We start from the raw sequence: 26,623 nt of genomic DNA, 5'->3' as shown, positions 1-26,623 counted from the left end.
GCTGCGCGCTGCGTTCTGCGCTCTCATCATGGCGGCGCGGGGCCATGTGCAGGACCCCAACGACCGCCGCCTGCGGCCCATCTACGGTACGGACCCGCCGCGCCCCCGCCGCGGCCCCGCCGCGCCCCCGGCCCCGCCGCGCCCCCCCTGCCCCTCTCCCGCGCTCCCGGCCCCGCCGCGGCTGCGGGGCTGCGCCGCCCGCCCGGCCCGGCCGGGGTCCCGCGGCGCCCCGGGGGTGCCCCCTCGGCCTGAGCGGGGATCGCAGCCGGCGCCGCTCGCAGCCGAGGTAACCCCGGCCGGCGCTTTCCGCGCTGCCGCCGGGGAGCCGGGAAGGGATTCATCCCTGCAGGAGCAGCCGCGGATGCCCCGGAGTTGTGTTGGATGTTGTGGCACGGAGCGGTGACGCTGTTGGGGGAATTAATTGGGAGGCAGGAGAGAAGTGGAAGGGGACGGTGTCGTTAGGAGTTGTCCGGTGTTGTTGTGTCCCGCAATGTTTGTCCGAGGGTGTTCTGTGCTGGTGGGGTTGTTTCAGAGGTTGTAGGCAAAGCTTGGCTCTATGCAAATATGGAGAAAGAAAAGGAAAACACTTCCCCGGGCTACGGTATCATTTCGTCCCTAAAACTGAAGATTTGATAGAGAGTGAGGAAAACGATGTTAACTTCTTCAGCAGGGTTAAAAACCTCTCCGTAGAGACGCGGAGAGCTGCCCTGGTTTGGGGCTGGACGTGCTCGGGGATGTCCTTTGCTGGGGCAGAGGGATGGTGCAGCACAGGCTGAGTCCGCGATGGGTTGCAGGGAGAGGGAGGAAGATGGTTTTGTTCGATTAGGAGCGTTCCAAGTTCGTTGCAGTTTGTCTTTATGTAACGATTTTAAGGTTTTTTCCTTAGTTTTCTGTCCGTGCTGTGATTGGCAGTTTCATTGATGTGCAGTTATTTTTGTCATAACCTGTGTAAGAAATGGTATTAATAGAAAAATCTGGGTAAATTCAGCTGATACTGAAGCAGATGATGTTGAGCATCTCGCAGTGTTCATTTTGGAGAGCGCTTTAGAATTCCTTTCTGCTCCTTCTGGAGAGGATTCTCTGCAGTACAAGGTCTGATCTCAGGCTGTGGTGCTGCAGAACCCGAAATAAAGCGTGTGATAAACACACAGCTTCCCCACATCAGCAGCTGGGGAGGTGCAGTGTGAGGGCCAAAGGATTTCAAAGTGTGCCTGGGTTTGTGCTGTGGTTCCCCAGGATTCCTCGACAGCTCTGGTTGTCTTTGATCTTGACTTGTTCTTCCTTCACCTGAAGGTTCAGGTGTTGCATTTCCAGCCTTTGAACATCCCCAACTATGAACTAGCATGGGCTGAAGTTTATTTTCCTTTAGCTTCATTTCCTTTGGAAGCTGCTTTGACTTCCAGCAATCGGACTTGTTAGGAAAATACAGTGTCTGCATTCTGCCGTGGTTGAGGGAGGTTTGAGGGTTATTTACTTTGGGACACCCAAAGCTGAGATGTTCTTGGCACAGCTCTTAATCCCAGTCAGGCAGCTCAGCGTGAGGGATAATTTGTGTGTCACTAAAGTGGGTGACAGAGCCTTAAAGCAAGAAGCCTCTGATGTGCTGTTCCACACCTTTGGAACCTCTTCACTGAGAAATCCCCAAAGTTTTAATGTTAAAGGTGACACAGAGGTTTTCCTAAGTTGAAATACCCAGTGAAGAAAGACAGTGTCTTGTGGCTTCAAACTGGATTTCATGCAGCAATGTTTATTTTGGTGAGTGTGGAAGGGCTGCCTGGTGAGAGGTTTGCTGTGGATGGGCTCGGGAGCCCAATTAACTGCTTTAATTATACAGCATCCAGCTGGCCACAGGAGCAAAAGTGGAATCTGTTGAATATAAATCTGTAAATCAGAGTAGATGCACAATTTGTGCTGAGGATTGCCAAGGGTCACCTCTCAGTAAAAGAGCTCTGGCTCATCATGGGAATGACAGGTTTGATGAGGAAAATGTGTGTGATGTCATTTCAGCTAAGTGGCAGGAGAGAGGCCAGAGCAGTGTGAGCAGCCCCTTCCTTCCCTTGGAAGCAGCAGAGCTGGGTTTGGTGAGGAAGGAGGAATTTTTGAGGGAAGAGGAGCACGTAAAGGTCATGTCCTGGTCTAAAACTGCTCGTTTGTAATTGTGTAATAACGTGAAAATCAACCTGAAAATTGTAATTGCGAGCTAAAAAAGGAGAAAATGGCCTGGAGCTGGTTTTCTGCAGCTGAAGTTTCACTGGATAGTGGGATATCCCCCCAGGAAATATTGATGCTTCACAGTTGTGTCTTCAAAACCCATCTGGTGGAAGGGTATGGGTACTCCAGAGGGGCAGGTTTGCTCTGCCTGAGGTATGGATGGTGTGGACAAGTGTTTCCCACTTTGCTGCAGTGTGTGTGGTTGGTTTGTAACCTCCTGCCTGTTGAAAGTCATTGAAAGTCTCCCAAAGACACACCAAATTAATTTCTACTTTTCCTGCTAAAGCACTGGAGCTGCACTGCCAGCAAAGAGCTGTTGCTGCAGAATCCTCTCTATTATGGGTCTCTTTTGTTGCTGTAATGATCTGTGTGGAGTAATTACAAAAGCTTGTTTGTTTGAATGACTAAAACCAGTACAACGAGATGAATCCTTTATCCCTGAAATGACAGTTTCCTGAATGTTTGGCTTAGGAGGAACTGCACAGGGAAAATGTGGATTGTGCTGCTGTTGTGACAGCAGGTGCTCCATGGTAAAATTGGAGGTGGCTTTCCAGAATGGCCTTGGTGTTCTGGTGTGATTCTGTGTGTGCTCTTCCTCTGCAGATTATCTCGATAATGGCAATAATAAAATGGCAATCCAGCAAGCAGATAAACTGCTCAAAAAGCACAAGGACCTTCACTGTGCCAAGGTGAGTGGAGCTGAGGGGCACTGAGCTTGTTCTGCCTCAGTCTCAGGGTGTCCCTTTCTCTGGGAGCTTCCACGGTGATTTCTGAGCCCTCTGGAATGTCTCTGTTCCTTCTCACCTGTATCTTGTTTGCCTGAGAACTCGTACAGACGCCCTGGTAGGGACTGGAGTGTTGGTTCCACCTGGGCTGATTGTCAGCACCACTCCAGGTGACCTGGGCACATGGGCTGGGCTTTAAAAATGCCTCCTGGAGCCCTGGGGTTGGGATACCCATCTGCAGGAGTTTGGATCAAAACATCTCCCTGGGAGGAAGTGTCTGAGGAGAACATTGCAAGGTGAACAGGTTTCCCAGAGAAGCTGGGGTTGCCCCATCCCTGGAATTGTTCAAGGCCGGTTTGGAGTAACTTGGTCCATGGAAGATGTCCTTGCCCATGGCAGGGCTTGGAGCTGGATGATTTTAAGGTCCCTTCCAACCCAAAGCATTCCAGGATTCCATGATTTTGGAGGCATTTGCTGTTCTGCTTGTTCACCACCTTCCTTGCTGTGACCCTGTTGAGGGAAAAGGGTTCTGTTCTTTCCTTTCCCAAACGTGTGACTCTCTTTCTGCTTTTCTCATTTCCCTGGGGGTTTCCCTCTGCAGTTCACTCCACTTCTACATTTTGAAAGCTTCCCAATCTGCAGCGAGTGTCATTGACCTGAATCTCGTTTCTGTCACTTCTCTCTGTCCACTTAGTGAAAGAAAACCAAGGAACATTGGCAGGACAGGTCACTTTGCAGCCTCCAGGTAGAGAAAACCATGTGGTGATGCCTCAGGACAACCTCACCGTCTATTAAGAAATCAAATCCCCTCTTTGATGCTGTTGCATTTGGGAATTTTCCTCTCCAGCCACATGGATTAAAAGCTCAATAAAACCTGGAGTTCTGCAGAGGGCATGAGGTGGTTGGGCTGTTCCAGCAGGAGTGAGAGGGTTTCCAGATGCAGACTGTGTCTCTGAGAGCTGCCTGTGTTGTGTCCACAGGTGCTGAAGGCCATTGGCTTGCAGAGGACTGGCAAGCAGGATGAAGCCTATGCCCTGGCACAAGAAGTAGCAGCACTTGAACCCACAGATGATAATTCCTTGCAAGCACTGACCATTCTCTACCGGGAAATGCACAGACGTGAGTTTGTTCCTCTCCCAGAAATCTTTATTTGTGTTCTTCCAGAAGGTTTGTGCCCCACAGTTTGGTAGGAAACGTGTAAAATCCAGGATTTGGATATGTGAGAGACTGTTAAGAGACTCAGAATTGAAGTGATGCCTTTAAGGCTGTAGTAATCTTCACAAAACAAAAAAATCCACATTCAGGCTTCTTATGAACACGATTGTGTAGCAGGTCCTAAATGAAGCGTGTTGGTAATGATGCAGCAGCCTGGGAGTTCACTTTTGTTAATGAAACTACTGGATTTGTTGTCACTAGAGTGACAGGGATGACAAATCCCACAGGGTGTGATGTAGTCAAAAGGTTCAGGCCTCAGGAAACTGGTGAAAAACAGGAGGGGATTCCTGACCTCCCAGTTTGGCCACATCAGCTTTGTCACGTTCCTTGTTGTGATTTGTATTTTCAAAATACTGAATCATCAGCGTTGCAGTGATGGAGGAAAGTTTCCTGTGGTTTTCTGAAAGGTGCCAGACCTCCTATCCTACTTTTCTGCAGCTTGAAGAGTTGTGGGTTCTGGCAGCTTCTCGGGGGAGCGTTGTGTGGTGGTACCAATGTTTATTGTGGAGTTTGGTGGTGGCACCACTAATATTTATTGTTGAACTGCTGGAGAAACAATCAAGGGGTTAAACAGCTTCAGAAAAGGGTGTTTGCATCAGTCTGCAAAAGAACAATTGCTTAGGTTCTCCCAGGTGATTTCTTTGTGTGTGTTTGTGGAATTAAAGCATCATTTGTTAAGTAATACCAACATTTTCTGTGTATTTTTGACCTCACCATAAACCCCTGTGAATGACAAGAGCCTCTCTGTGATTAACAATTTCCATTAAGCTGAGCTTTGTGACTTTTAGGTTTGTAACTCAGGAACTGGTGGGTGTGAGACACTTCCACTTTTGGTCCTGCAAGAAAATTGTAATTAGATGTTTTCTGTATCTGTGTCAGGGATGTAGAAACTGTGTGAAAGACAAATTATATTTGCTTTTCTATTTCTGCTCTGAGCTACAATTGTTTGTATAAGAAAAAAGAATGTGGAAGGACAAAAATGTAAGAAAGTTTTGCACATTGTACTATCAGTATTTTGTTGTGGTAGAGCTGTTGTTAAAAAGTATAGTGTGAAATAATTGTTTAGAGTACTGATACAGGCAATGGGGAAATAGCAGGATATGATTAATATGAGTTAACCTGTGATAAGAATAATTAATTTGCTGTTAGGCTCTGAAAGTGTTTGTTTTGATACATAATTCACATGGAGCAGTCATTCTGCCAGCAGGAGAAGCCTCCATTCAGTTTAATGCTCAAAAACACACAAACTTTAAAAATAGACCAAAAATTCTCCTGAAAGTTGAGTTGCTGCTGTTGAACTCTGTTTTACATCTATTTTGAGGTTGGTTTGGAGTTTTTTAAGCACTTTCTTCCTTTGCCTGATGTTTGCAGTGCCTGGGGGACTAAGCAACATTTTTGGGGGCTGATGAGTGCAATTAATTACAGTTCAGAGCATCTCCGGTGCTCTTTGGGGAGCTGTGCTTTAAAATATTCCCAAGCTGGTGTTAACTCTAGCATCTGGTTTTGGTTTAGCCGAGCTGGTGACTAAACTTTATGAGGCAGCTGTGAAGAAAGTCCCCAACAGTGAAGAGTATCACTCCCACCTCTTCATGGCCTATGCCAGGGTTGGAGAGTACAAGAAGATGCAACAGGTATGACAAATAATTTGTGTTCTGCCTGGTTTAAAATGTATTTTTCTCTCTCTTTTACTCTCATTTATGTGTTATGAGTAATCTTCCAAAAAAAGCTGAGCTGGGTTAATGCAGAAGTTAAACTCTTGGTTGGTTTTTAGAGAGGTTTAAACCTCGTTTTTTGGGTTGTCTGAAGACAAAAGTTTTGTTTACTTAAAGCTGTGGTTTTGTACTGACAGTACAAAATAAAGGAATTCTGGAATAGACACATCTAGGAAGAGCTTGTGATCTGTGTTTTCATGCTTGATTGTGGCCTTAGTTCCCTGCTAACTTTAGGAAGATAAATCCTCCCTGTGTTTTTACTTGAGCATGTAAAATACAACTTGTATTGATGTCATTCAGTGAAGAAAAATTAAAAAGTACTTGAAATATCCCCTCTCAGTTGGCAGCACAGTGTCACACTGGTTGGTTTTGTTTTCATCCCTTCCAAGTGCCTGGAGAAGGCCTGTAAATGGAAGATGATTGTCAAGGCCTGCATGCTTACTCTTCTGTGAAAAAAAGCACAGAGAGCCAAGAAATAAGTGCTAAACTCCCTCTTGTTCCTGCTGTGACTTGATTTTTTGCACAGGTTTGGCTTAAATAACTAAAAGGAGTTATTGGTGTACCTAAAGTGAGAAACCTCATGATACAACCCAAACTCTAGACGTGATGGATCACAATTATGAGAAGAGAAAATGCCACAGATAACAATAATTAATATTTATGTGACCTTTTGTATGACTGAAGTGACATAAAAATGTGGATCTCATTAAATTAGCATTTTCAATATAAATTGAATCAAATCATCATTATCAATATCACATTGTCAGAGTGGGATGTTGGGCTGTGCTTTTGGATTTAGGGATGTGAAGAGTGTGTGGTGGTGACTGATGAAATAAACGAAAATAAAATAATGAAATGAAAATGAAATAATGGAATAAATAATGTAATGAAAATAAACCCCGGTGTCCTGTGCTCTGGGGTATTCCAGCTGAAAATCCTGGAAAATGCCAACTGCAGTCGATGGAATTGGCACAAAAGTCCAGCTGTGGTGGTAGACTGTTATGTGTAGTTTCTTGAAATTAATTACAGATTTTGTAGAGGTAAAAGTCTTGTCCTTTCTTACATACAGACACTGTGAGGGAGACGTGGGAATAGCTGTTAATGTGTTAGGGAAAATTGTGAATTCTTTGGTTCTGCTTTGATTTAACCAAGTTTTCTGCCCAACCTTTTCTCCCTCTGTTTTGCACGTGGAGGTGACCCCAAATTTGGGGGTCTCAGTGGGTTTGATGTGAGTGTTGAAGGGCAGTCGGTTCCTGGAGGCAGGGGTGGGTTTGCTGTGGAGATATTCCCTCATTCCCAGAGAAAAAAAATCTGCTTTCCACCCTCTGTTTTCCTCAGGGATGTGTGTTAGGGAGGGAGGAGCTCACGAGCAGGGAAAAGTCCTCCCATGTGCAAATCCCGTGTTGTCCGCTCCCATCATCGCTGCCCATCACGAGAGCTTAGAAATAAATCTATTTCAGGAATGATGAAACTCGTGTTTTCTGTTTTCCAGGCTGGAATGGCACTTTATAAGATTGTTCCCAAAAATCCGTATTATTTTTGGTCCGTGATGAGCCTGATCATGCAGGTGTGTGCAGTGTTGGGTTTGGCTGTTGCTGCAGTGCCAGGGCTGCTGCAGAAATGTTCTGAGGGAAAACACGATGATTTTGGGTAAAATGTGTGTTTGAGCTGTTTCTGTGTGATGCTGGGAGAAAGACAGAGCCCTCCTTATGTAGCATTATTGTCGTGGTTCCAAATAAATGCTGAGGTGTTTTTATAATCCAATTTAACTCTTGCCTCACCACCTCTATACAGCTTGAATTATTCTCTGATCTGCACTAAAATCCACCTGTCGTTTTGGCAGAGATAATGAATAAATCCTCAACTATCTGCAGTTTCTCAGTCAGAATTGTCTCTCTAATGAGATTATAAAAGCTCTGGGAGGGAATAACTGAGAGCTCTGGAATTAGCAGCAAGTCTGCAGGAATAGGCACAGATCAGCTGTGCTGCTGCTGGTTGAGGCAGCACATTTGGGCACTAATCAGACACAAAATCAAACAAAAATAAGCTTGGAGGGTTTTAATCACATTCTCTAAAATGCTGTGCCATTGAAAACACAAAAGTCTCCTGGCTCCATGTTTTTACCATGAGGTTTGCGTGCTCAGGGCTCTGGTTGATTTGATCAAAAATGAGCTTTTCCAATTTTATTTCTGCCTTTTTCCCAGAGCAGTTGCACTCTCAGGTCACAGAAGGCAGCTCCAAACAGGAGGCTGGGGAGGACTGGAGCACCTGGGGTGGTTTTTTTTCCTTTTCCAAAGTGAAAAGAGCAGTGGGTGGGACACCACAGACCCTTGCTGATTACAATAATCCCTCTCTTCCTCAGTCGATCTCAGCACAGGATGAAAACCTCTCCAAGACGATGTTTTTGCCACTTGCTGAGAGAATGGTGGAAAAAATGGTGAAAGAGGACAAGATCGAAGCTGAGGCTGAAGTAAGGCTTGGTTTGAATTTCGTTGAGTCAAGGAATGCACTCTTAAGGGAATGTGATTAATTTGGAAAAATTAAAATAATCAACAATGTTTTGGAATTAAATGTGAATGTAGGGGACAGAAGGAAAACCAAAAGCAGGGGTTTAGGAGGGCTCAGAATCGTGTGGCTGAGGCAATTTTTGGTGTTTGATTTGACTGATGTGCTTTGCTCTCTGGGAGGCGCCAAGAAAAACTTGAGGACCAAGAATGGAGAAAAAGACCTGAATTTGAGTATTGCACCCTTTGGGATACTAAAGATAGCTTTGCAGGCCTGGTATCCCCTATTTTGTCTTTTGGCACACCTGGGTATGATCTTCATGGCAAATTTCATTGCAGTCTAATCTTCCTTTTAAGGTGGAACTGTACTACATGATCCTGGAGCGTTTGGAGAAGTACAAGGAAGCCTTAGATGTTGTGAGGGGAAAACTTGGAGGTAATTTATTCTTTAATAAATCAGAATTGTGTGGAGAATACAGCAGTTCCCCTTCGCTTGAGACTTGTCCACTGCTTCCAAAAAAATGAAAAATTTTAGGAAGCCTGACTTAGCACAAATTTTAACCTCAGTGTGAACTCTGAAGGTGTTTGTTCAACCTGGTTTTACCTACTTGGTTTATGGTGTTTAAACACTGTCCAGGGCTGAGCTTTCAGTGGTAAATTTGGATCACATTCTTGGTTGTAGCTGCCATCTTCAAAACTGAAAAATCTTCAATATCTGCATTTTAGAGGAGATCAAAATGCGCTTGGATTTGGGATGTGAAGGTTTCCATGGGAAATCTTTCTGAGGGCTGCTGCTGTGTGAGATGTGGTGGTTTGCTGCTGGAATAAGAGGGTTTATGCAGGGATGGGCTGAGCTTTCTGTGTTTTTTGCTGCAGAGAAGCTGACCAGCGAGCTGCAGAGCCGGGAGAACAAGTGCATGGCCATGTACAAGAAGCTGCACAGGTGGCCCGAGTGCAACGCGCTGGCCAGGAGGCTGCTGCTCAAAAAGTGAGAGAGGATTCCTGCAGTGCTGCGGAAAAGATGGAACAGAAATCCTCACTTGTTTGGGAATGGCCTTGTTTGGTGGCTTTTGTGGTTAAAATAGGAAAATATCAGGAAGCTTTTCTCAAAATTGCATTCCAAAGCCAGGCATGGTGGAGAGTCTGGGTCAGGAGTGGAGCTACTGCTTTTTTCAAGCAGAATTTAGCAACACATTAATGTACTCATTTCTAAATTCTGATTGTCTAGCTCTGGCTTTGCAGTTCTCATCCTGTCCATGATTTACATTAAATTTTTTACATCTAAATTTCTCCCATTTGGCCAGACCTATCGTGGGAAATGCACGTAATGGTTGAAACAGATGCAGCAGGAGACAGAACATTCCAGTGGGATCAAATCTGTCTCAGAACTGTCAGGAGAGATGTGGTGTTTGCTTTTGAATTTAGCTATACTCTGATGTTAGATATAAATTAAATGCAGAAGAGTAACTTCTGCCTTCACGTTTTGTGGGGATGGTGCTGAGCTCTGACTGGAATGTGAATTTTAGGAGGAGAGTTCATAGCTTGCCTCAGTTTTGAATTGAAATGGTTTTGCTTAATATGTTTCCAGAAATTCAGGATGATGATATTCCTAAGATTTGAGACCCTTTCAAGGGGAAACAATTTTATGATTACAATTGGGTTTTTTCTGTAATATGATTGTGTTATTCCTTAATTCAGCTTTGGCAAGTAATGTCGTTCTAGCTGTTAATTGTTTTGGCAATTCCCTAAATTTTGTCCTGTGCCTGATTTTTGTTTCAGCTCAGATGATTGGCAGTTTTATATAACTTACTTTGATTCAGTGTTTCAACTCATTGATGAATCCTGGACGCCTCCAGCAGAGGAAGAGCAGTAAGTTGAGAATTTTGCTGTGGATTTGTTTTCCCTGTGTGCTATAGTCAATATTAGAGTGACTTCTTGATGTCAGAGCCCAAGTTTTGTGTTTTCCCTGCTTTGTTTAGTGTGTTTTCCCTGCTTTGATCTGGAGGCTGGGAATAGTTTATGGAAGTAGTTTGTACATGATAGAACTCTTCCAGCTCGTGTTTTCTGTGGTGACTGAGTTGCTGAATCCGTCATTTCCCTGTCTGGGAGTGTGCTGAGGGTGTGTTATCAGTGGGAGCTCTCCAAGAACCTTTTGTCTGTGTGTTTGCAGCTCTCTGGAAGGAGAGGTGCACTGCTCCATCGAGCAGGCTGTGAGCTTCATCGAGGAGAGGATAACAGAGGAGTCCAAGAGCTCGCGGCCGCTGCGGGGGCCGTACCTGGCCAAGCTGGAGCTGATCAGGCGCCTGCGACACCGCGGCTGCAACGACGAGTACAAGCTGGGTAAGGAGGAGCTCATCTCGTGGAGACAGGAGAGGAGCACGAGCTTTCTGAGTTAAATACAGTTTTCATAAAGGAAAGGTAGCTGTTGTTCTGTACGTAAAGGATTTTCAAAGCATGGGAAGATGAACTTTGAGGAAAGGCGAGTGTTTGCAGACTACTCCAGGGCTTGGAAAAACCAGCCCTGAAAAATCCCAAAATCAGGGATTTGGGAACATCCAGGCACTGACACTATTCCTGGTGGAAAGCCTTGCTGTTAGCACTGGAATCTCTGGGTGGGGTTTGATTTAAGTTTGTATGGCAGCAAGGCTGGGTTTTGCTTTTCAAAAACGTGCATCACAAAATGGCATTTAGGAAATCCATGAAAGGGAATGTGATTAGAGCAACATCTGTGCTATTTCCTAATTCCTTTTGCTTTTCCATCCCAAAAGAAGCCGTGGTGAGATAAGCAGAGGCTGCGTGTGCCTGTCTGGATTGCTGAGCTCTTATCTGCTAAAGGAGCTTGAATGAAGCTCTTGGGGTTTTTTAAAGTGTCCTTGGTTACCAGAGACATTGAGCCTCTGTTAAAATCTGCAGTAGTGCAGCTCTGTTTTCTAAATCGCTCTGTAATCTTGAAAAGGGGGGGAAAAAAAGCACAAGCAAAGATTTCTCATAGTGATTTTACAGATTTCACTTCTACTGGAGGGTGTTAAAAAAGTGACCTGCCTTTTTCCTAGGAGATCCAGAAGAACTAATGTTCCAGTACTTCAAAAAATTTGGGGACAAGCCCTGCTGTTTTACTGATCTCAAAGTGTTTGTGGATCTCCTCCCACCCAGCCAGTACCCAAAGGTAAGGAAATACCAAGAAGTGGTGGCAAGAACTGCAGTGGTTGTTTGCACTCTAGTCCCTTTATCTTAAAATACCTGTGGACTATATTAAAAGACTGGAAACATCAATTTTTTACCTTCTGCTTGAAATTCAGAGAACTCTTTGTGCTGTAGAAAATATGAACATCTGAACGCTTGAGAAGTTTCATTTCAGAGGATTTTTACTGGAGGTTTAAAGCTGAGTTTGATCCTGCAGAGTCTCAGATCTGGTATTCCTTTGGCATTTTTATTCCCATTTTTTGAGGTGTCAGGGTGCTTTGAGCTCAAAGTTTCTGTTTAATAGGAAGAAGTTCTCCCTTCATCCCATGCAGGGATGTCACAGATGCTTTGCTGGCAGTGCCAAAGAAGGGACACATTGACTCAAATCCAGGGGTCATGGAGGCACCTATGGCAGGTTTTTTTCCAGCATCTCTTTCTGAAATAACTCTCTGGAAAAGAGTTTCTCTGAAAAGCCCATTTGTGCAGAGTCATGAGCAGCCTGGAGTGACTTCAGCAGCTGGGAATTCTGCCACTCACCCCCGTGTTTGTCTGAGCCTTTGTGTCCAGGGATCAGCACTGGACAGGGCAGAGAATCTGGGATCAGCCAGAGCCTGGGGATAAAATGTTGGTAAACAAAGCGTAGGTAGTGAGGTTCTCTTGGTTTAATAAAGTATTTTTTGACTCCTAATGCAAGCTCTCCCCACAGCCCCACTGCTGATGAGAGCAGTGGCTCTGGCAGGGATGGCTGTTGCTGATGTTTTATGTTTAAAGGTGTGTTTTTAGCCCTCTGGCAAGAGATGTGGCCAGCAGATACTGAACTCCTGGTCCTGGAAATGGTGATTCCATTGTAAGGGAAGCCTGTTAGGTTTCATCCTAACTTTCCAGGAAAAATTCAAAACCAGGAGTGGAAAAATTATATTTAATAATAGTTCAGACTCCAGTTTTGTCCAGTGCTTGTAAAACCATGACTCTGACTTTGAAATTTTCTGTCTGGCCTTAAAACTGCTGCTGATTTACTGAATATATTCTGGAATATATATTGTGTCAGAGGTTGTGCAGCAGTTTAACTTGGTCAAGGACACGAGGAGCTGAGGAGGTTTCGTGGTGCTGAGGTGCTGATGAGTTTTGACATGAGAGTTCCACTTCAGTAGCTGAGATCGTGATCTTGCTGGGCCACTGACGTGTGAGATAGTCCAGAAATAATGGTCATGACACCAACCTTGACTTCCTAGAGGTGTAAATTGGAGAGCAGAGCCAATGATGTGGTTGACCTTGCTCAGCTTGGCAGGGTTTCAAACTGAAAAGATCTGTCAACACAGCATTCATCAAATTCTTTGGGAAAACGGGAATTGGTGTGTGCTGTGCTTGGTGCTGCTCCTGAGCTTTTTGCCTCAGGCTTGCGTTTGATGCAGTTCTTCTGTGTCAATACCAAAACTGAACTTACTGGCTTTAACTCAGATTTAAGTTTGCAGACAATGCTGGGTTTTAGAGCAAGAAGCTGCTGCCCAGCCCTGTGAGTTGTGAGGAGTCTTTTGTTTCCCATCAAAACTAAACAATGAGAAGCTGCTTTTCTTACAGCTTAATTCCAAAAAGGAGTCATCAATCAGAGTTGATGACCTCACTGGGCACTGCACATTACTTCAGAGCTGAGGGAAAATGTAGCAGTGCGAAACAGTCATTGCCTGGAAGTGTACTGAGAAGCCTGTCAGTGACTAATTATTTTAATTGCATCACTTATTACCATGAGTGTTAACAGGTGCTTGAACTCCCTGGTGTATCACAATGAATTGGAAACCTGCCTCTGATTTTCCTTCCCTCCATCTGTTGGATGTAACTTCATAAAACCCCAAGCAACCAAAACAACAAAAAAAAAATCGAGCAACTCAAAAAAAATCTCGAAGGCTGCAGCATGGATGTTTCCACCTCATTTTTTTTTGTTTGATGGGAGGGAAGAGATGATTTTTGTTCACCGTGTGGTGCAGCCCTGCAGCCCCCGGGGTTTCCCTTGCAGTTCATCCGGCAGCTGCTGGACGTGATCCCGCTGGCGGCGGCGGCCGAGAACGAGGTGGCCCTGCCGGGTGACATCAAGGCCCTGCAGCAGCACCTGTGTGTGGTGCAGCTCTCCAGGCTGCTGGGGATCTACCACGCCATGGAGAAGAAGCAGAAGCTGGCAGTGGTGCGGGAGCTGATGCTGAGATACCGCCACGGCTTGGAGTTTGGTGAGGAGAATCTGTAATGCTGATAAAACTTGGCTTTCTCCTTTCCAATTCTACCCTTCCCTGAATTGTGGTTCCTTTTATATTTTTTTTCAGTTGTGTTTCTTAAAGATAGATGAGGCTTTCCTGGGTAGTTCAGATGATCTGTTTGTACTTTGCAGGATTTTTTTTTTTACTTTGCTTTTAAGCAAAGCCAGATTTTCTCACTGAAGTGCATAGAACACATTTGTGGTCAGGAGTTATTAATTTGTAGATTTTGCTGCTGTGGGAGTCAGTTCTTCTACCAGCAGATGTCAATGTTTGAAGTGTCCCAAAGGCCACTCAGTGATGTGTGAAGTTGTTTGGATTTTAAGACAGTTCTGATTTTATAAATTAAACTGTGGTGCTCTCTCTGATCAGGGTGCCACTCAATAACCCTGACTGAGCTCATCTGGCAGCACTGTTAGTAATTCAAGGGTAACTGTTTTCTTTTCTCTTTTTAGGGAAATCTTGTTTGAAAACTGAACTGCAGTTTTCAGATTATTACTGCCTGCTTGCAGTTCACCTGCTGCTTGATCTGTGGCTGGAAGGTACGTTCCCAAAATTGTGCCTTGCTCCAGTATCTCTGTGGGAGGTTGGGAAAGGGAGACCGTGTCCCTGTGGCCACTGAGTGCCTGGCATGGCTTGTTAGGCCTGGAGCTTTCTGGGTTGTTTTTATTTTCTTTTGCAATATGAGGTATTTCAGGAGCCCCTCTGATCAGCTGGTGTTTGCCCTGAGTCTCACTGACCTCTAAACAGATTTAATTTTTCTCATTAAATTTATTATTCTCATTCTCATTTAATTATTCTCATTCCTTTTTTCTCTCCCTTTGCACAAGTTCTGCTGACAACTCCTTTCTGATACCAGAAATGTTTTGAGAGCATTTCTTTCTCTTCCTGGCATACTTTGCCTTTTGGATCCCTTGTTTCTAAACTTGCTGAGACCTGTTTTCTGAATTAAATTTGCCTGTATTCCACCCCAGCTCCTTGTGTTAGCCTCTTAATCCCACAGTGCCCAGTGCTGGGTGTCCATGTGTATATTCCTGCCCTTCCATGTAGTTATCTGGAAGGAAGATTTAGTCTTTAACCTCAGTAAATCCATGGTCAGGTTTCTGGCAGGAAGGTGGATGTGGGCTCTTGAATTCCTGGCTCTTTTGCCATGTGCAAGCTGGAATTCCCAAACAGCCCAGGATTCATCAGGGAAGGTCGCTTTGCCTGCAGTGTGCTCTGTGCAGATGTGAGCTAGACATTCCCTGGGAGGGATCATTCCCCCAGCATTCCCTCAGGGAGCAGCTGGAGTGTTGTGCAGGTGTTGCACTGGGCCATCTGCAGTCCCTGGCAGCGCCCTGAGCTTTGCGTAACGCGGGGAGAAGGAACTGTGTCCCCGCTCACACCTGCCTGTGCCGTGTCTGTCACCAGGTGAAGAGGCAGCCGTGTGGCAGTGCCTGACTCTCCTGGAGGAGGGGCTGTCTCACAGTCCCTCCAATGCTCAGTTTAAGCTGCTGCTCATCCGGATCTACTGCCGGCTCGGCGCCTTCGAGCCCGTCTCGGAGCTCTACTCCAGCCTGGACGCCAAGCACATCCAGCATGACACCATCGGGTGGGTGGTACATACTGAGAATAATCAGCCCTGCTGACCCCCCTCCTGACAGCTCTGCAGCATCCTTTGCCACCCAGAATTCAGCAGATTGTCACATTTTCATGTGTTGTTGTGCAAAAAGCGTTCTGGGATTTTTGGGAGGTTGCATCCGCTGCATGCTCCCACTTTCTGTAGGGTGTCTTCACCGTGTGATTTTGATCTGTGTTGGATTTTTTAGAGTATTAATTAATCTGAAGGAAATTGGTGAAATGACTGGCTGGATGGCTGCCAGTCAGAGCTTGGTGTTCCAGCTTGGGAGCACCAGTGAAAGCCAACACACCCAAAGTCCTTGGCTGGTGTGCTTGGGGGTCTCTCACTGAGCAGCTCTTGCACCCTTAAGATGCAGAAAGAACTCCAAGCCTTCACATACTGCTTTTAAAAAATTGAGAATTCATTCCGCTAAAAGCCTGAACTTGCTCATGAATGCTGTTAATGCTGTTAAATGTCCAGATGTCTCCTGTGCAGCTGCTTCCCAGGGCAGTGGCTGACGTTTGCCTCGTGCTGTTTGTTGCAGTTATCTCCTGACACGCTACGCCGGCTCCCTGGGCCACTACGCTGCTGCTTCCCAATCCTGCAACTTTGCACTCAGGTTTTTCCACTCCAACCAGAAAGATGTAAGTTGAAAGAAATCCCCCCCATGACCTTGTAACACAGCAAAGTGTCTTAGAGAAGCCCTGTGCAAATGTAGTGGTTTAAAACATAACAAAGAGGGGTAGTAGGTGCAGCTTTGTAGTAAAGGTTGCCTCAACCTGCATTTTCTACTACATGGATTTGTGAGTTACTGTTACATGAGATTTTGTTTCAGCTTCCTTTCTGTTAAAAGCAGTTTTAATGCTCCTCATAAAACAGGTATGATTGTGTTTAAATTAATGCTTGTGATTTTATGGAAAAATTGAAGTGGAAATAAGTGCTGTCATAAACCTGGCATTTTGGAAAGTTACACAGCAGCCAGTGATGGTGGGTCAGGATGGGGATGCCACATGCTGAATCCTTTGTTACAAACACTGGAGCTGTGTGTTTGCAGTGGATGGTGGAGGGTGCACTTCACTCTAAAGGGGTCATGCGAGGAGTGGGAATGTATCCTGTGTATTTGTATTTTACACCCTGGGCACTGTTGAGAGGTAGGTGAAGAAGATTATTTTTTCTTCCTAAGAAACAAAGGTGCAATCCAGTTGTAAATCTGCCAGTCAGCCACTGGCTAGGTTTGCTCCAGAGGCTCTGCAGTGGAACAATTTTCTTTCCCACTCTCCTAGCCAGATAAAAACGGGAATTGTCTGTACTGAGCAGTGAAGATTCTTACACAGAAATCACTCAGAGGAAGCAGCTTGCTCTGCTGGCAGCCCAGGTGTTCCTGTGTGCAGGATTCCCATTCCCATTTCCCTGTGCCTGGAGTGTGGGTTCCAAGTTCTGTGAGCTGACACGGAGGTTTTCCTGGGAGATTCACATGTCGTTCAATAGGATAGGAGATCACTCTGCTCTGCATCCCTCAATTGCTCATATTTTTCCTACTTTCTAAGAGGGTTTGGATTCCTGGGAGTGAAGGCCTGGATCCAGACACCTTTTTTTTTTAAATGAGGTGTAACTTTTCAGTTTTGTTTAAAAGTCATTTGCTGGATGTTAATGAAAAACATCCCTGGAACCAACTGTTGGAATGAAACCCACGACTGCTGGGCGCCAGGTGGAAAAGTGAACTGAAAAAACTTCTGGATGTGATTCCTCTGCCTGGGAACACGGTGTTGTAAAGCATCAAGAAATCATCTTTCCATGGAAAACAATCTGAACTAATTGAGGTGTGGTTCCCTTGGGAGCAGGTTATTCCCTGTGGCATCATTGATGGAGGTGCTTGTGGCAGAGAAGAGCTGGATGTCTCCAGTGGCTCAGCATCTGTACATGGAGGGTGATGGCTGCATTCCAGGTGCTGTTGGCAGGAAAACACAGCTCGTGTTCCAGAAATCCCAAAAAGCTGTTGCCTTGCTGCTACACCTGCAAATACTGGGATTTCAAGAGGCCAGAAGTCGTGCAGCAGGAGGACAGAAATCCTCATGGAACAAGATGAGGATGGGACTCTGGAACCACTCACATCTTGAAGATGATGCTGCAGGCAAAGGACCATGAGCTGATGTTGCTTTCATGTCTCCAAACCTCTCCTGTGCTCTGGACATTTCCAGTGGTTGTCTCCTGATGATCCTTTTGATGGGAGATGACTCAAAAGCTGTTCTTGCAACCAGGAATTGCAGCAGGTGCAGGCTCAGTTCAGGGTGCAGTTCCCTGGGGATTGTGGTGCGACAGGAGTGGGGATGAAGAACAATTCCTTGCCATAAAACACGTCACAAGGTCAGGATCTGCTCGCAGTTTCTGTGCCACTGGTTCTGCCAGGGCTGCCCCTTCATGCTCAGGGAGCAGCTCTCCCTCAAGCCCTGTAACCACACCTGCAGTGTCAAAGGGAACTGTCCTTTAAAAGTTCTTTAAAACAGATTTCTGGTGCTGCCTGCTCCCCTCCCTCAATGCTGGAATGTCACAGCACAGAGCTGTGTGTGGGACTCTGCCTGGAGCAGGAAGTGTGGGATGTAAATGAAGTCTGGCATAAAAATAGAGCTCCTGAATCAGACTTCTTGCTTTGGATAAATCCGTTCTCCTGACTTGCTGAACTTCCCAGCCTGACGTGGATCCTGTGTCAGAGTGATCCCATGAGTAACAGCCATGTAGGATGCTGTGCAATCCTGCCACTATTCCTGCTCTGGGAGAGGATGCCAAGGACAGGGAGGAGAGACAAGGCAGCATTGCTATATTTGGCCAAAACTAAAAAGGCAACTTTATCCTCCTCGAGATAGTCCTCCCACAGCTATGCAGAATCACCGGTAATCTCTCTAATTTCCTTGTGCCCATCCATCTTTAATCTCTCCAGATACTGCAGGCAAACCACTCCAACGTGTCCCGAGGGCATTTAAAAACCATGTGGATGCAGTTGAATTAGAGCCCATAGCCCAGTCCCTGACAGTCACCTCTGCAAGGCTGTTGATCAGAGGGTATGTTGTTGAATATTTGGCATATTTTTTTCATTCAGTGCAAATAACCAAATTACTTAGGGGAAGAAAAAACAGACAACTCCCTAGAAGACATTTCTTGGTTTGGAGGGGGGAAAAAAAAAGTGTTTTGTGAGTGTTGCCTTTTGGTCTCTCAGAGCCTTCCAGACAGGTTGAATCCATATAGAATTCAGTTAAGCAGAAGCATTTTTTGGTGCCTCTCATCTTCAGTGCAGTTCATAGCCTTGTTCAGAAGAAAACAGTTGATTTGCCAGAATTTCTCAGTTGTGGAGTAATTCTGATGTAAAAACTCAGCTATCACTCATGGCTGGGAGCAGAAATAGTTCACTCTGTGTCTACAGTTAGACATTTTCATTAAAACACTGCTTGTCTGAGGCTCCTTCATCATGAAAATCTCTTTTTTTGGAGATTGCTTGGACTGAAGTGAAGTTTTGGCTGCCTGCCTCGTATTGCTGTGTTTCATCAGAGGGGAAGCAAAATATCCCATGGACGCTGAGAGTTTCCTTTGGTGTTTGTGTTGTGGCATGTACACACTGTGTGATACTGTATTCAAAACTCTAATAAAAAAGAGAAACAAAAAATGTGTGAGCAATTTTTATTTTAATCTATGTTGTGGTGATACATGATGCACATCCAAGTCAGTTCCAGAAAATCTGGGCTATATTTCTTTTGCCTGGAATGATTTCTCACAATGAAATGATGATTTAATGATTTGAATCACGCATTTAAAAGAAAAAGGAAGAAAAAAAAGTCTTCTAAAAGCATCCCTTCCCTGTGAAATATTTTTCATTGTGGTGACAATATGATGTTTGGTGTTGGTTTGGTTGTTAAACCTCGCTGCCCATGGAGCATCTGGGCATTCCCAATCTAAAGCAGCAAAACTCTTGGAGAAGAAGCACAAACTCCTCCTAGGGACTGAGGATCTGCCAGGTCCTGCACCTCTGGGCTGATAAAAACCACAGAAATGCAGTTCCTTGGCAGTGACCTCGCTGGTTGCTCCTAATTTGGGAAGGCACTAACGAGAGCTGGTGCGTGTTGTGTTGCAGACCTCAGAGTACATCATCCAAGCCTACAAGTACGGGGCATTCGAGAAGATCCCGGAGTTCATCGCCTTCAGGAACAGGCTGAACTCCTCCCTGCACTTCGCGCAGGTCCGCACTGAGCGCATGCTGCTGGATCTCTTACTTGAAGCAAATATGTGAGTACAGCTCCTGGGAAAACTGGGAGTGGGCCAAGAGGGGCCTTGGGGAGCTGCACCTGCAGAAATCTCAGAGCTGCAGCTCTGCCCCTGAAGATTGATTCTGCTTTTGATGGTCTCAGGTTGTACCAAGGAGGTTTTAGAATTCCTTCGTGGAAGGGGTTGTCAGGTATTGGAGTGGGCTGCCCAGGGAAGCAGGGCAGTCACCATGCCTGGAAGTGTTCAGAAAACACGAGGGAGGGCACTGAGGCCATGGTTCAGTGGTGACCATGGTGCTGCTGCTGCATTGGACTTGGTGATCTTAAAGGACTTTTCCAACTTCTGGGATTCTGTGGTTCTGATTTGCTGTCCCTTCACATCCTTGTCAGTGCCGTGTGTGCCACATTCCTGACAGAGGGAAGAGCTGAGCAGTGCACAGAACGTGGTGTGTTCGAGAGCTGTTTTCCCTTTGCAGTGATCAGATGTTTGGTTTAGTGCTGCTTGTTCTTACCTACAGAACAACCAGTTTAGAAGAAAGTATAAAGTCCATGAGTCTGAGCCCAGAGGAGGATGACATTCCATGGAAAGATCTGCGTGACAACAGAGACCTGACAGTCTTGTTTAGCTGGGATCCAAAAGACAGGTGAGTAGAAATATCCTCAACTCACGTGTAGCAAAGAAATTCCTTCCAGGGAATATTCCTTCCCATGTTTCAGTGTTCCTTGGGCTGGCTGGCTGACTTAAGCACCAACCCCCACATTCGGCAGTGCTGTCCTTTTTGATACTAAGTTTTCTGACTTTCTAACCACTCCTTCCTCATCACACAGAACTGGGGAGCTTTGGGTGAGCTTTTGTTCCTGGAGCATTTGCCTGAAGAGCTTTGGTGCCTTTCTCTAGGGACATTTCTGAGGAACATCGGAAGCTCTCCCTGGAGGAGGAAACGCTGTGGTTGCGAATCCGGTCTTTAACGTTGAGGCTGGTGAGCGCGCTCCCAACTCTTGGTCACACCATCCAACCAAAGAATTCTGAAAAGACTGCAGAGAACGGTGTCTCATCCAAGATTGACACCATCCGAGCCCTGCTGCAGCAGCTGGAAGCGGCGGTGGATTCAGGGAAGAAGTTTCTAGAACAAAAAATCCAGGTACCAGTAAGGCAAAAAAGCTCTCCCCAATGTGAATGCATCGTGCAGGCTGCAGAGTTTGAACTGCCCCTGGGTTTGTGGTGTGTGCCTGACTGGGAGATGTGCCAGGCACTGGGTGGGGTGAGGAAAAGCTGCAACACCTTTATCTTTTTCTTTGCTTCTTGCCTAGTATCCTGTCCTTGGCCCTCCTCCTACCCGAATGGCTGGCTTCTTCAGCAATGGCAGCTGTCAGTGCCAGACTAGCTTGTTTTATCTTGTTAGTGATATTTATGAACTAGATACCAATGGCTTAGGTAAGTGTTTGGGGCAGGGGTTTGACCACATTGCAATGGTGTGTGGTGGGAGGGAGCCACATGTCTCTGTTTAGTTTGAAAAACTGCTGGGCGTTGGAGGATGTGGACTCAAAACTGTTACTTATGTGTTAATTTTCTGTCTGACACTAAATTATCTGAAAGCCAGTGCCTTCATTTAATGTTTTATGTAAGTCTTCATTTTTCTACAGTATATGGTGCTGTAATGCTGGCTCCTCATTGAAAGCAGTTGCATTTACTTTTGAGTACTGACACTGAATTGCATTTAAATGCCTCTTGGTTTTCTGGAAGCAGAAAATAACAGAAGTTTGTAGCTTATAATTTTTTATTTCTTTTTTTTTTTCTCCAGAAGATTCAGCAGAAATCCAGGAAAGAATAGGGAACAGTTTCAAGTCTTTAGTAGAACGACTGACAGGTAAATGGTAATTCAAGAACAGACACTAAGGCAGAGCTTCCTGGCTGTCTGAGGATGGCTGTGGGGTGTCTGCAGGGATGGGCTGTGGTGAAAGCTTGAGAACAAGGCTGGGATTGCCCTTGGCTTGTGTGCTGAGGCTGCTGCATGCTCAGAACGTGCTGTGTCCTTCAGTGCATTCATCTCCCAGCCTGGGTAGCTCCTTCTCCTGGGGCTTGGGGTCAGGGGGGCTCACCAGGGCTGTGGAAATGTTTGTAATCAGCCAGAGCTCAGAGGAGATGGAGAGGATTCATTAACTCAGTGCTCAGTGCCAGTTCTGCACTCAGATACCTGGTGTACAGAAAATGCACATTTGAGATGATCCTCTTCATCCTCAAGTAAAGCTTTTCTTTTTTCTTTGCAGACTTGTTCAATAAATGTAAAGGTGATTTGATTGAAGTCAGAGATGGCACCTTGAAAACTCATCCAAATCTGTTAGAAAACCTAGTCTTCTTTGTTGAGGTAATTTTTCTTCCCTTTGGAAACTAGAAATTTGGGGTAGAAATGTTGGGACTGAAACATTGAAAGTTTAGTCTCAGTCACTCATGAGAATTCATGAGGGATTTTGTTGTTTATTTTAATCGTGCTGAGTTTTACCAGGAACACTAAAATGAGTTGAGAAGCCTCCTGTAAATGCAACTTAAAACATATTTTTACCTTTCTTCCAGACGATCTCCATTGCCCTGTGGGTATCGAGTTACTGTGACAGCGTCCTCCGACCTTTTAAATCCAACCTGCAAAAAAAGAAGAAGAAAAAAAAAGAAAGCAGTGTAGCAATGGTACAAACAATATTTCTTTCTCTCTTCTCCCACCCCTAATCACAGCTTATTTTTACTGAAAGAAAGATCAGGATAGGTAACATGAACAGGTTTTCATAAACTTGTGGAGGTTGATGTAGGTAATCATTACTTGGGGCTAATTTTTGCTGTTTAAAGTCAGTGGGATGTCATATCTGTGACATCATGTGACAGTTTTTTAATGAGAAATACAGTTTAGAGTGTCATTGACCTTCCTGCCTGGAATGCACCACAGTAAACTTGTCAGCTGGGAGTGCTTGTCTGGTAAATTATAGCTCAGCACTGGTGGGAAGAAGAGAATTATATATTACCAAGTGAGTTATATAAAATGGACATTAATATGTGTTTATAAATTCGGGACCTGTGTTTGTTTTTATAGCCACCTGTATTTACCCATTTCCTGGATTATGTAACTGAGCTCCAGACGTTAACTTCCAATGTAATAGATCATATCAAAGGGCTTGAAATCATTCTGACTGCACTAAAACTTGAAGAACTGTCCCTCAAGGACACTCTGCTTTTACAGGTGAGAGATTCCCTGTGCAAACACCATGGTCCTCAGGAATTTCCTTTTGGTGTTTGAGATATTGGAGAAAGTTTAAAAGTGGGGGGGATTTAATCAGTTGCTGTGGAGTGAGTGATTTCTCTTTTGTGCTTTGCAGGAAGAAAAAAAGTTTACAAAGACTGTGCAAGGGAAGGTCCAGAGCAGTTACCACCACTCAGTTCAGGAAATTGGAGAGCTGCTGAAAAAGAGACTCGATACCATTAAAAAACTAAAGATTTGAGCAATGCATCCCTGACAGACTCCACAGGGGAGTGACACCAGAGTCCCAGACAGAAGCAACATCCACTCTACCATCACTTTAATCCAGAACTTCCTCATAATGCATGAAGGACTTAAAATCATGAAACAATTTTTTTAGGTATTACAGATGTATTGAGCTGATTTAAATTATTGTACATAAAAGAAGCAGGGACCCTTCCTGGGGTTTGACCACTTTTTATACATGTTCATAAGCATATTGCAGCAGGAGAAAATTCACTTTCTTCCCTTTTGATCTCTAGAACCAACTGGAGATGGTCTTTAGAAGCAGCAATAGCAATCCAGTATAAAGCATCTATCTCCAAGGATCTTTTCATCACCATACAGTGTTTATAATTTTTGTATGGTCCTTGCCTTAGAAATGCAGGAATTGTAAGATGTCCACGTTCAGCCACCTCTGATGAGCCCAGCTTGGAGCTGCCTGTCTCGTCTGCAAACCCAGCTGGTCCTGCTGACAGAATTCCATGTGTTGGTCCATCAGGGAGAGGTGAGACCTCCATGGGCTGGGAATCATCCGGAGCTGGGGCAGGATCCTCCAGGAGAGAGCGGGAGGGAGGAGGTGTCTGTGCACAACTCGGGAAAACTGCAAGTGTGACGAGGAGCAAACTTCAGAAGAGAGAGATGGGAATGGGTGTTTCAGAAAAAAATAAGACAAAAAGAGAGACCTTGTAAATAATGGCTGCAGTGAAGTGTGACACTGCGCTGGTATCATGTCAGTTTAATGTCAAACAGCAACGTCATGACTTCTAAAAAGTGTATTTAGATTACTGAAACTTTAAGACTTCAATATTTTAATAGAAATGGAATCCTATTGGCTTTGGTTTTAAGTTGGCAGAGGTAACTTTTGCTTCCGCTGTGGTCTGAGGCTGAGATCCTTTTTGTACCTGTGCGCTTGCTTTTTGCAGTTGAACTTTGATTATCCAAGCACTGGCTCATGAAGCTTTCTGTTAGAAAGTGTGACCATATCATCTGCTCCCACAGAATCTGCATTTCTGCTGGGTTTTTTCATGTTCAAAGAGCAATGCAGCCTAAATTTGATAGGCAAAAAAAAAAAGAAAAGTTCATATACCTGCAATACAAGGGACAGGTCAGACCCAGCAGATTCCTCATCTCCTGGTTTAGAGCCGCAGGTATCCAAGTCTAGATTTAAAGTCTGAAGAGAGCTTGACTGCCTTTGTCATCTCCTCTGTTTTGTTAGTAATGCTAGAGTGTTGATGAGAGTATTTTTTTAATAAATCCCCTATATTAAAAAAAAAAAGTCCCATAGCTGCTCTTGCTGGATTTAGTTTGGCTTTGCCCCATCCTGAAAGGGAAAGAAGAAGAATGTCTGCAGGTTGTCAAATTGTAAAGGATGTCCTGATGGTTGAATCACAATGTCTGGTAAGTGCTCTGGGCTGGAGGAATACCAAAATGTGTTAAGTCTGTTTTATAGTAATACTTTTACTGAAAAAAAAAGAAAAAGAAAAAAAACCACAAACAGAACTGTCATGTTGTATAGAAATACCATTTTTGAAAGAAGGGTGTGCTCTTTAAATTAAAGCAAGGCTGGTGACTGAAGTGATGCTGTCAGGTATGTAGGGTGGGTGAAAACCCACCCCAGTGCTGAGGGGCTGTTCAGAGCAGCCCTGAGGCAGAAACAGGCACTGCCCTCCTTAGTCAGTCTCTGCTGCTGTCCCTGTCCCCTCCCTCTAACTGCAGAGGGCTTTGCACAAACACCAGCAAAGTGACACAGGGGACAGTCCCAGGGCTGATCCAGGCTGGAGTTTCCTTCCACTGCTGCTACACCAGGTTGAACTCAGTTGTATCAGTAAGCAATGGTGACAATGTAAGTGAAGTTTAAGAGAAACCAAGCTTTTAGAATCCTCCTGTGTGCCTGAAAGCAGAAGCTGGGTTTAAAAAAAAAAAGGTTTCCTGCATCCCTTGAAAGCAGAACAGAAACTGTGGGGGGGATTTGTGTCATCTGAGGCAGGGGCTGGGACAGGATGGAACCATGGCTCACTTCCAGCACAGGGAATCCTGACTGTTCTCTGTGCCAGCTGCTGTTCTCTGCTTCCAGCCACTGGGAATGAGAACCCTGTCAAACACAGATCTTCTGGATTACTCAGTGGTTTCTAAAAGCAGAGACCATCTCTTCCCAAGCTGTAGTTTCTCTAGGAGGAAACTGTGTACAAAAATTACTCCGTACTGACTGACTGGGGGCTTGGTTGAGGGAGAATTTCTCTCCCCCTATAAATTGTGTACAGTTAAATATATTATATATTTCTTACAAAAGAGCATTTCCCTTCCAGAATATGTCCCACACAGACCTGGTAAGAAATTCAAGCTATAACCCATTGCTGCTGTTCCCCTTTTTTCCACTCTTAGGATTTGTTTTTGTTTGTTTCGGATTTTCTTTGGGTGATGAATTGAAAAACATACCTAGAAGAAGCTACCAAGACTACTGTTTACAGACTGAAAAATACTGCTTTTATACTACTGGGATCATGAGCCACGATCCTTTTACAGATTTCCTCAACTCCTCTCGGCTTAAAATCAGTGTCTGATGTAGATCAAGGTTGGAAATCTCCTACCCTGCTTTGTCTACACACAGGACAAACTGTACAATGCTTGTTTGTGTTGTCCATCATTTTTGTACTTTTTAACTGTTAAAAAATTGCATTTATATTTTGCAATCCTTGATAATCATGACTTTATTTTAATGGCTAGTAAATTTAGGGATTTTTTTGTTGTATTTGCAGCCTTATCTGAACTTTCTCTTCCTTGATTATTGTTAATTTATGACTGTAGGAGATATGTACGCCTCAGCCTTCTACGGACTTAAGTGACACAACTGCAACTGAACTGCTTTAAACTGGATGGGTTTATAATTTATATAAAAGTCAGTTTTCGTTACAAATCAGTATTGCTGCCTCATTTTTCTGCCTGGATGGTCTGGATGGGATCAAAGTGCTTGTCTGCACTGTCTTTGTAAACCCCGTGGTGAAGCCAGATTATGCTGGTGCAGGACAAGCAGACGCTGCGAAGAGGGAGGATGGAAAAAGAGGCAAAATGCACGTTGTTTTCCAGCTGGGGATTAGGTGCAAAATGATGTCTGCTGAGGGAGGGTGTCTGGATGGCTCAGTGCTTTTACTTGACGAGCTCTCAGTCTGCTCGTTGTGCTTTGCTTGCTTTTCATCCAGTCTTTCCATGATAAGGACACGTTGTGTCCAAGTGCGGGCTGGCAGTGCATGAGATCTCCCCTGACGGCACAAAAACCTCTGCTTGGGAGGGCTGTGGCAGTGCCCACCTGGTTAGAGACGTGTACCCTCCACGGCTTCTCTTCCCCGCACGGCCCGAGCCTGCCTCCTGCCCCTTCGCTGCCTTCAGCTGCTCTGGAATTGCTGCTGGAAGCCGCTCTTTAATCCTTATTTCACCGGCAGCGGCTCTGCGTGCTGTCCCGGGGGCGCGGAGCTCCGG

At 45.0% G+C, this 26,623-nt stretch overlaps 1 protein-coding gene across 2 annotated transcripts; it reads left to right on the top strand.

Annotated features, from left to right (window-relative positions):
• Window positions 1-12: 12 nt before the first annotated feature.
• NAA25 (N-alpha-acetyltransferase 25, NatB auxiliary subunit) lies at window positions 13-23,978 on the top strand. 2 transcript variants are annotated; one of them, XM_063415592.1, is made up of 24 exons: window positions 13-86; window positions 2,815-2,900; window positions 3,917-4,055; window positions 5,664-5,782; window positions 7,356-7,430; window positions 8,226-8,333; window positions 8,725-8,803; window positions 9,244-9,355; window positions 10,147-10,236; window positions 10,538-10,707; window positions 11,421-11,533; window positions 13,562-13,769; window positions 14,249-14,335; window positions 15,204-15,384; window positions 15,938-16,037; window positions 19,514-19,665; window positions 20,162-20,287; window positions 20,542-20,785; window positions 20,955-21,078; window positions 21,449-21,511; window positions 21,912-22,009; window positions 22,216-22,326; window positions 22,724-22,870; window positions 23,007-23,978. In XM_063415592.1, the coding sequence occupies exons 1-24, from the start codon at window positions 29-31 to the stop codon at window positions 23,127-23,129; spliced, it is 2,913 nt and encodes a 970-aa protein (XP_063271662.1). In that variant the 5' UTR covers window positions 13-28; the 3' UTR covers window positions 23,130-23,978. The 2 variants fall into 2 exon arrangements, with proteins under 2 accessions (XP_063271662.1, XP_063271661.1); XM_063415591.1 differs by having other exon boundaries at window positions 21,446-21,511.
• The last annotated feature ends 2,645 nt before the right edge of the window (window positions 23,979-26,623 follow it).

Source organism: Prinia subflava, chromosome 19 (genome assembly GCF_021018805.1).
Source record: "Prinia subflava isolate CZ2003 ecotype Zambia chromosome 19, Cam_Psub_1.2, whole genome shotgun sequence".
NCBI lineage: Eukaryota > Metazoa > Chordata > Aves > Passeriformes > Cisticolidae > Prinia > Prinia subflava.
Note: the sequence above shows the minus strand (reverse complement) of the source record. Positions and strands in the feature narration are given on the sequence as shown.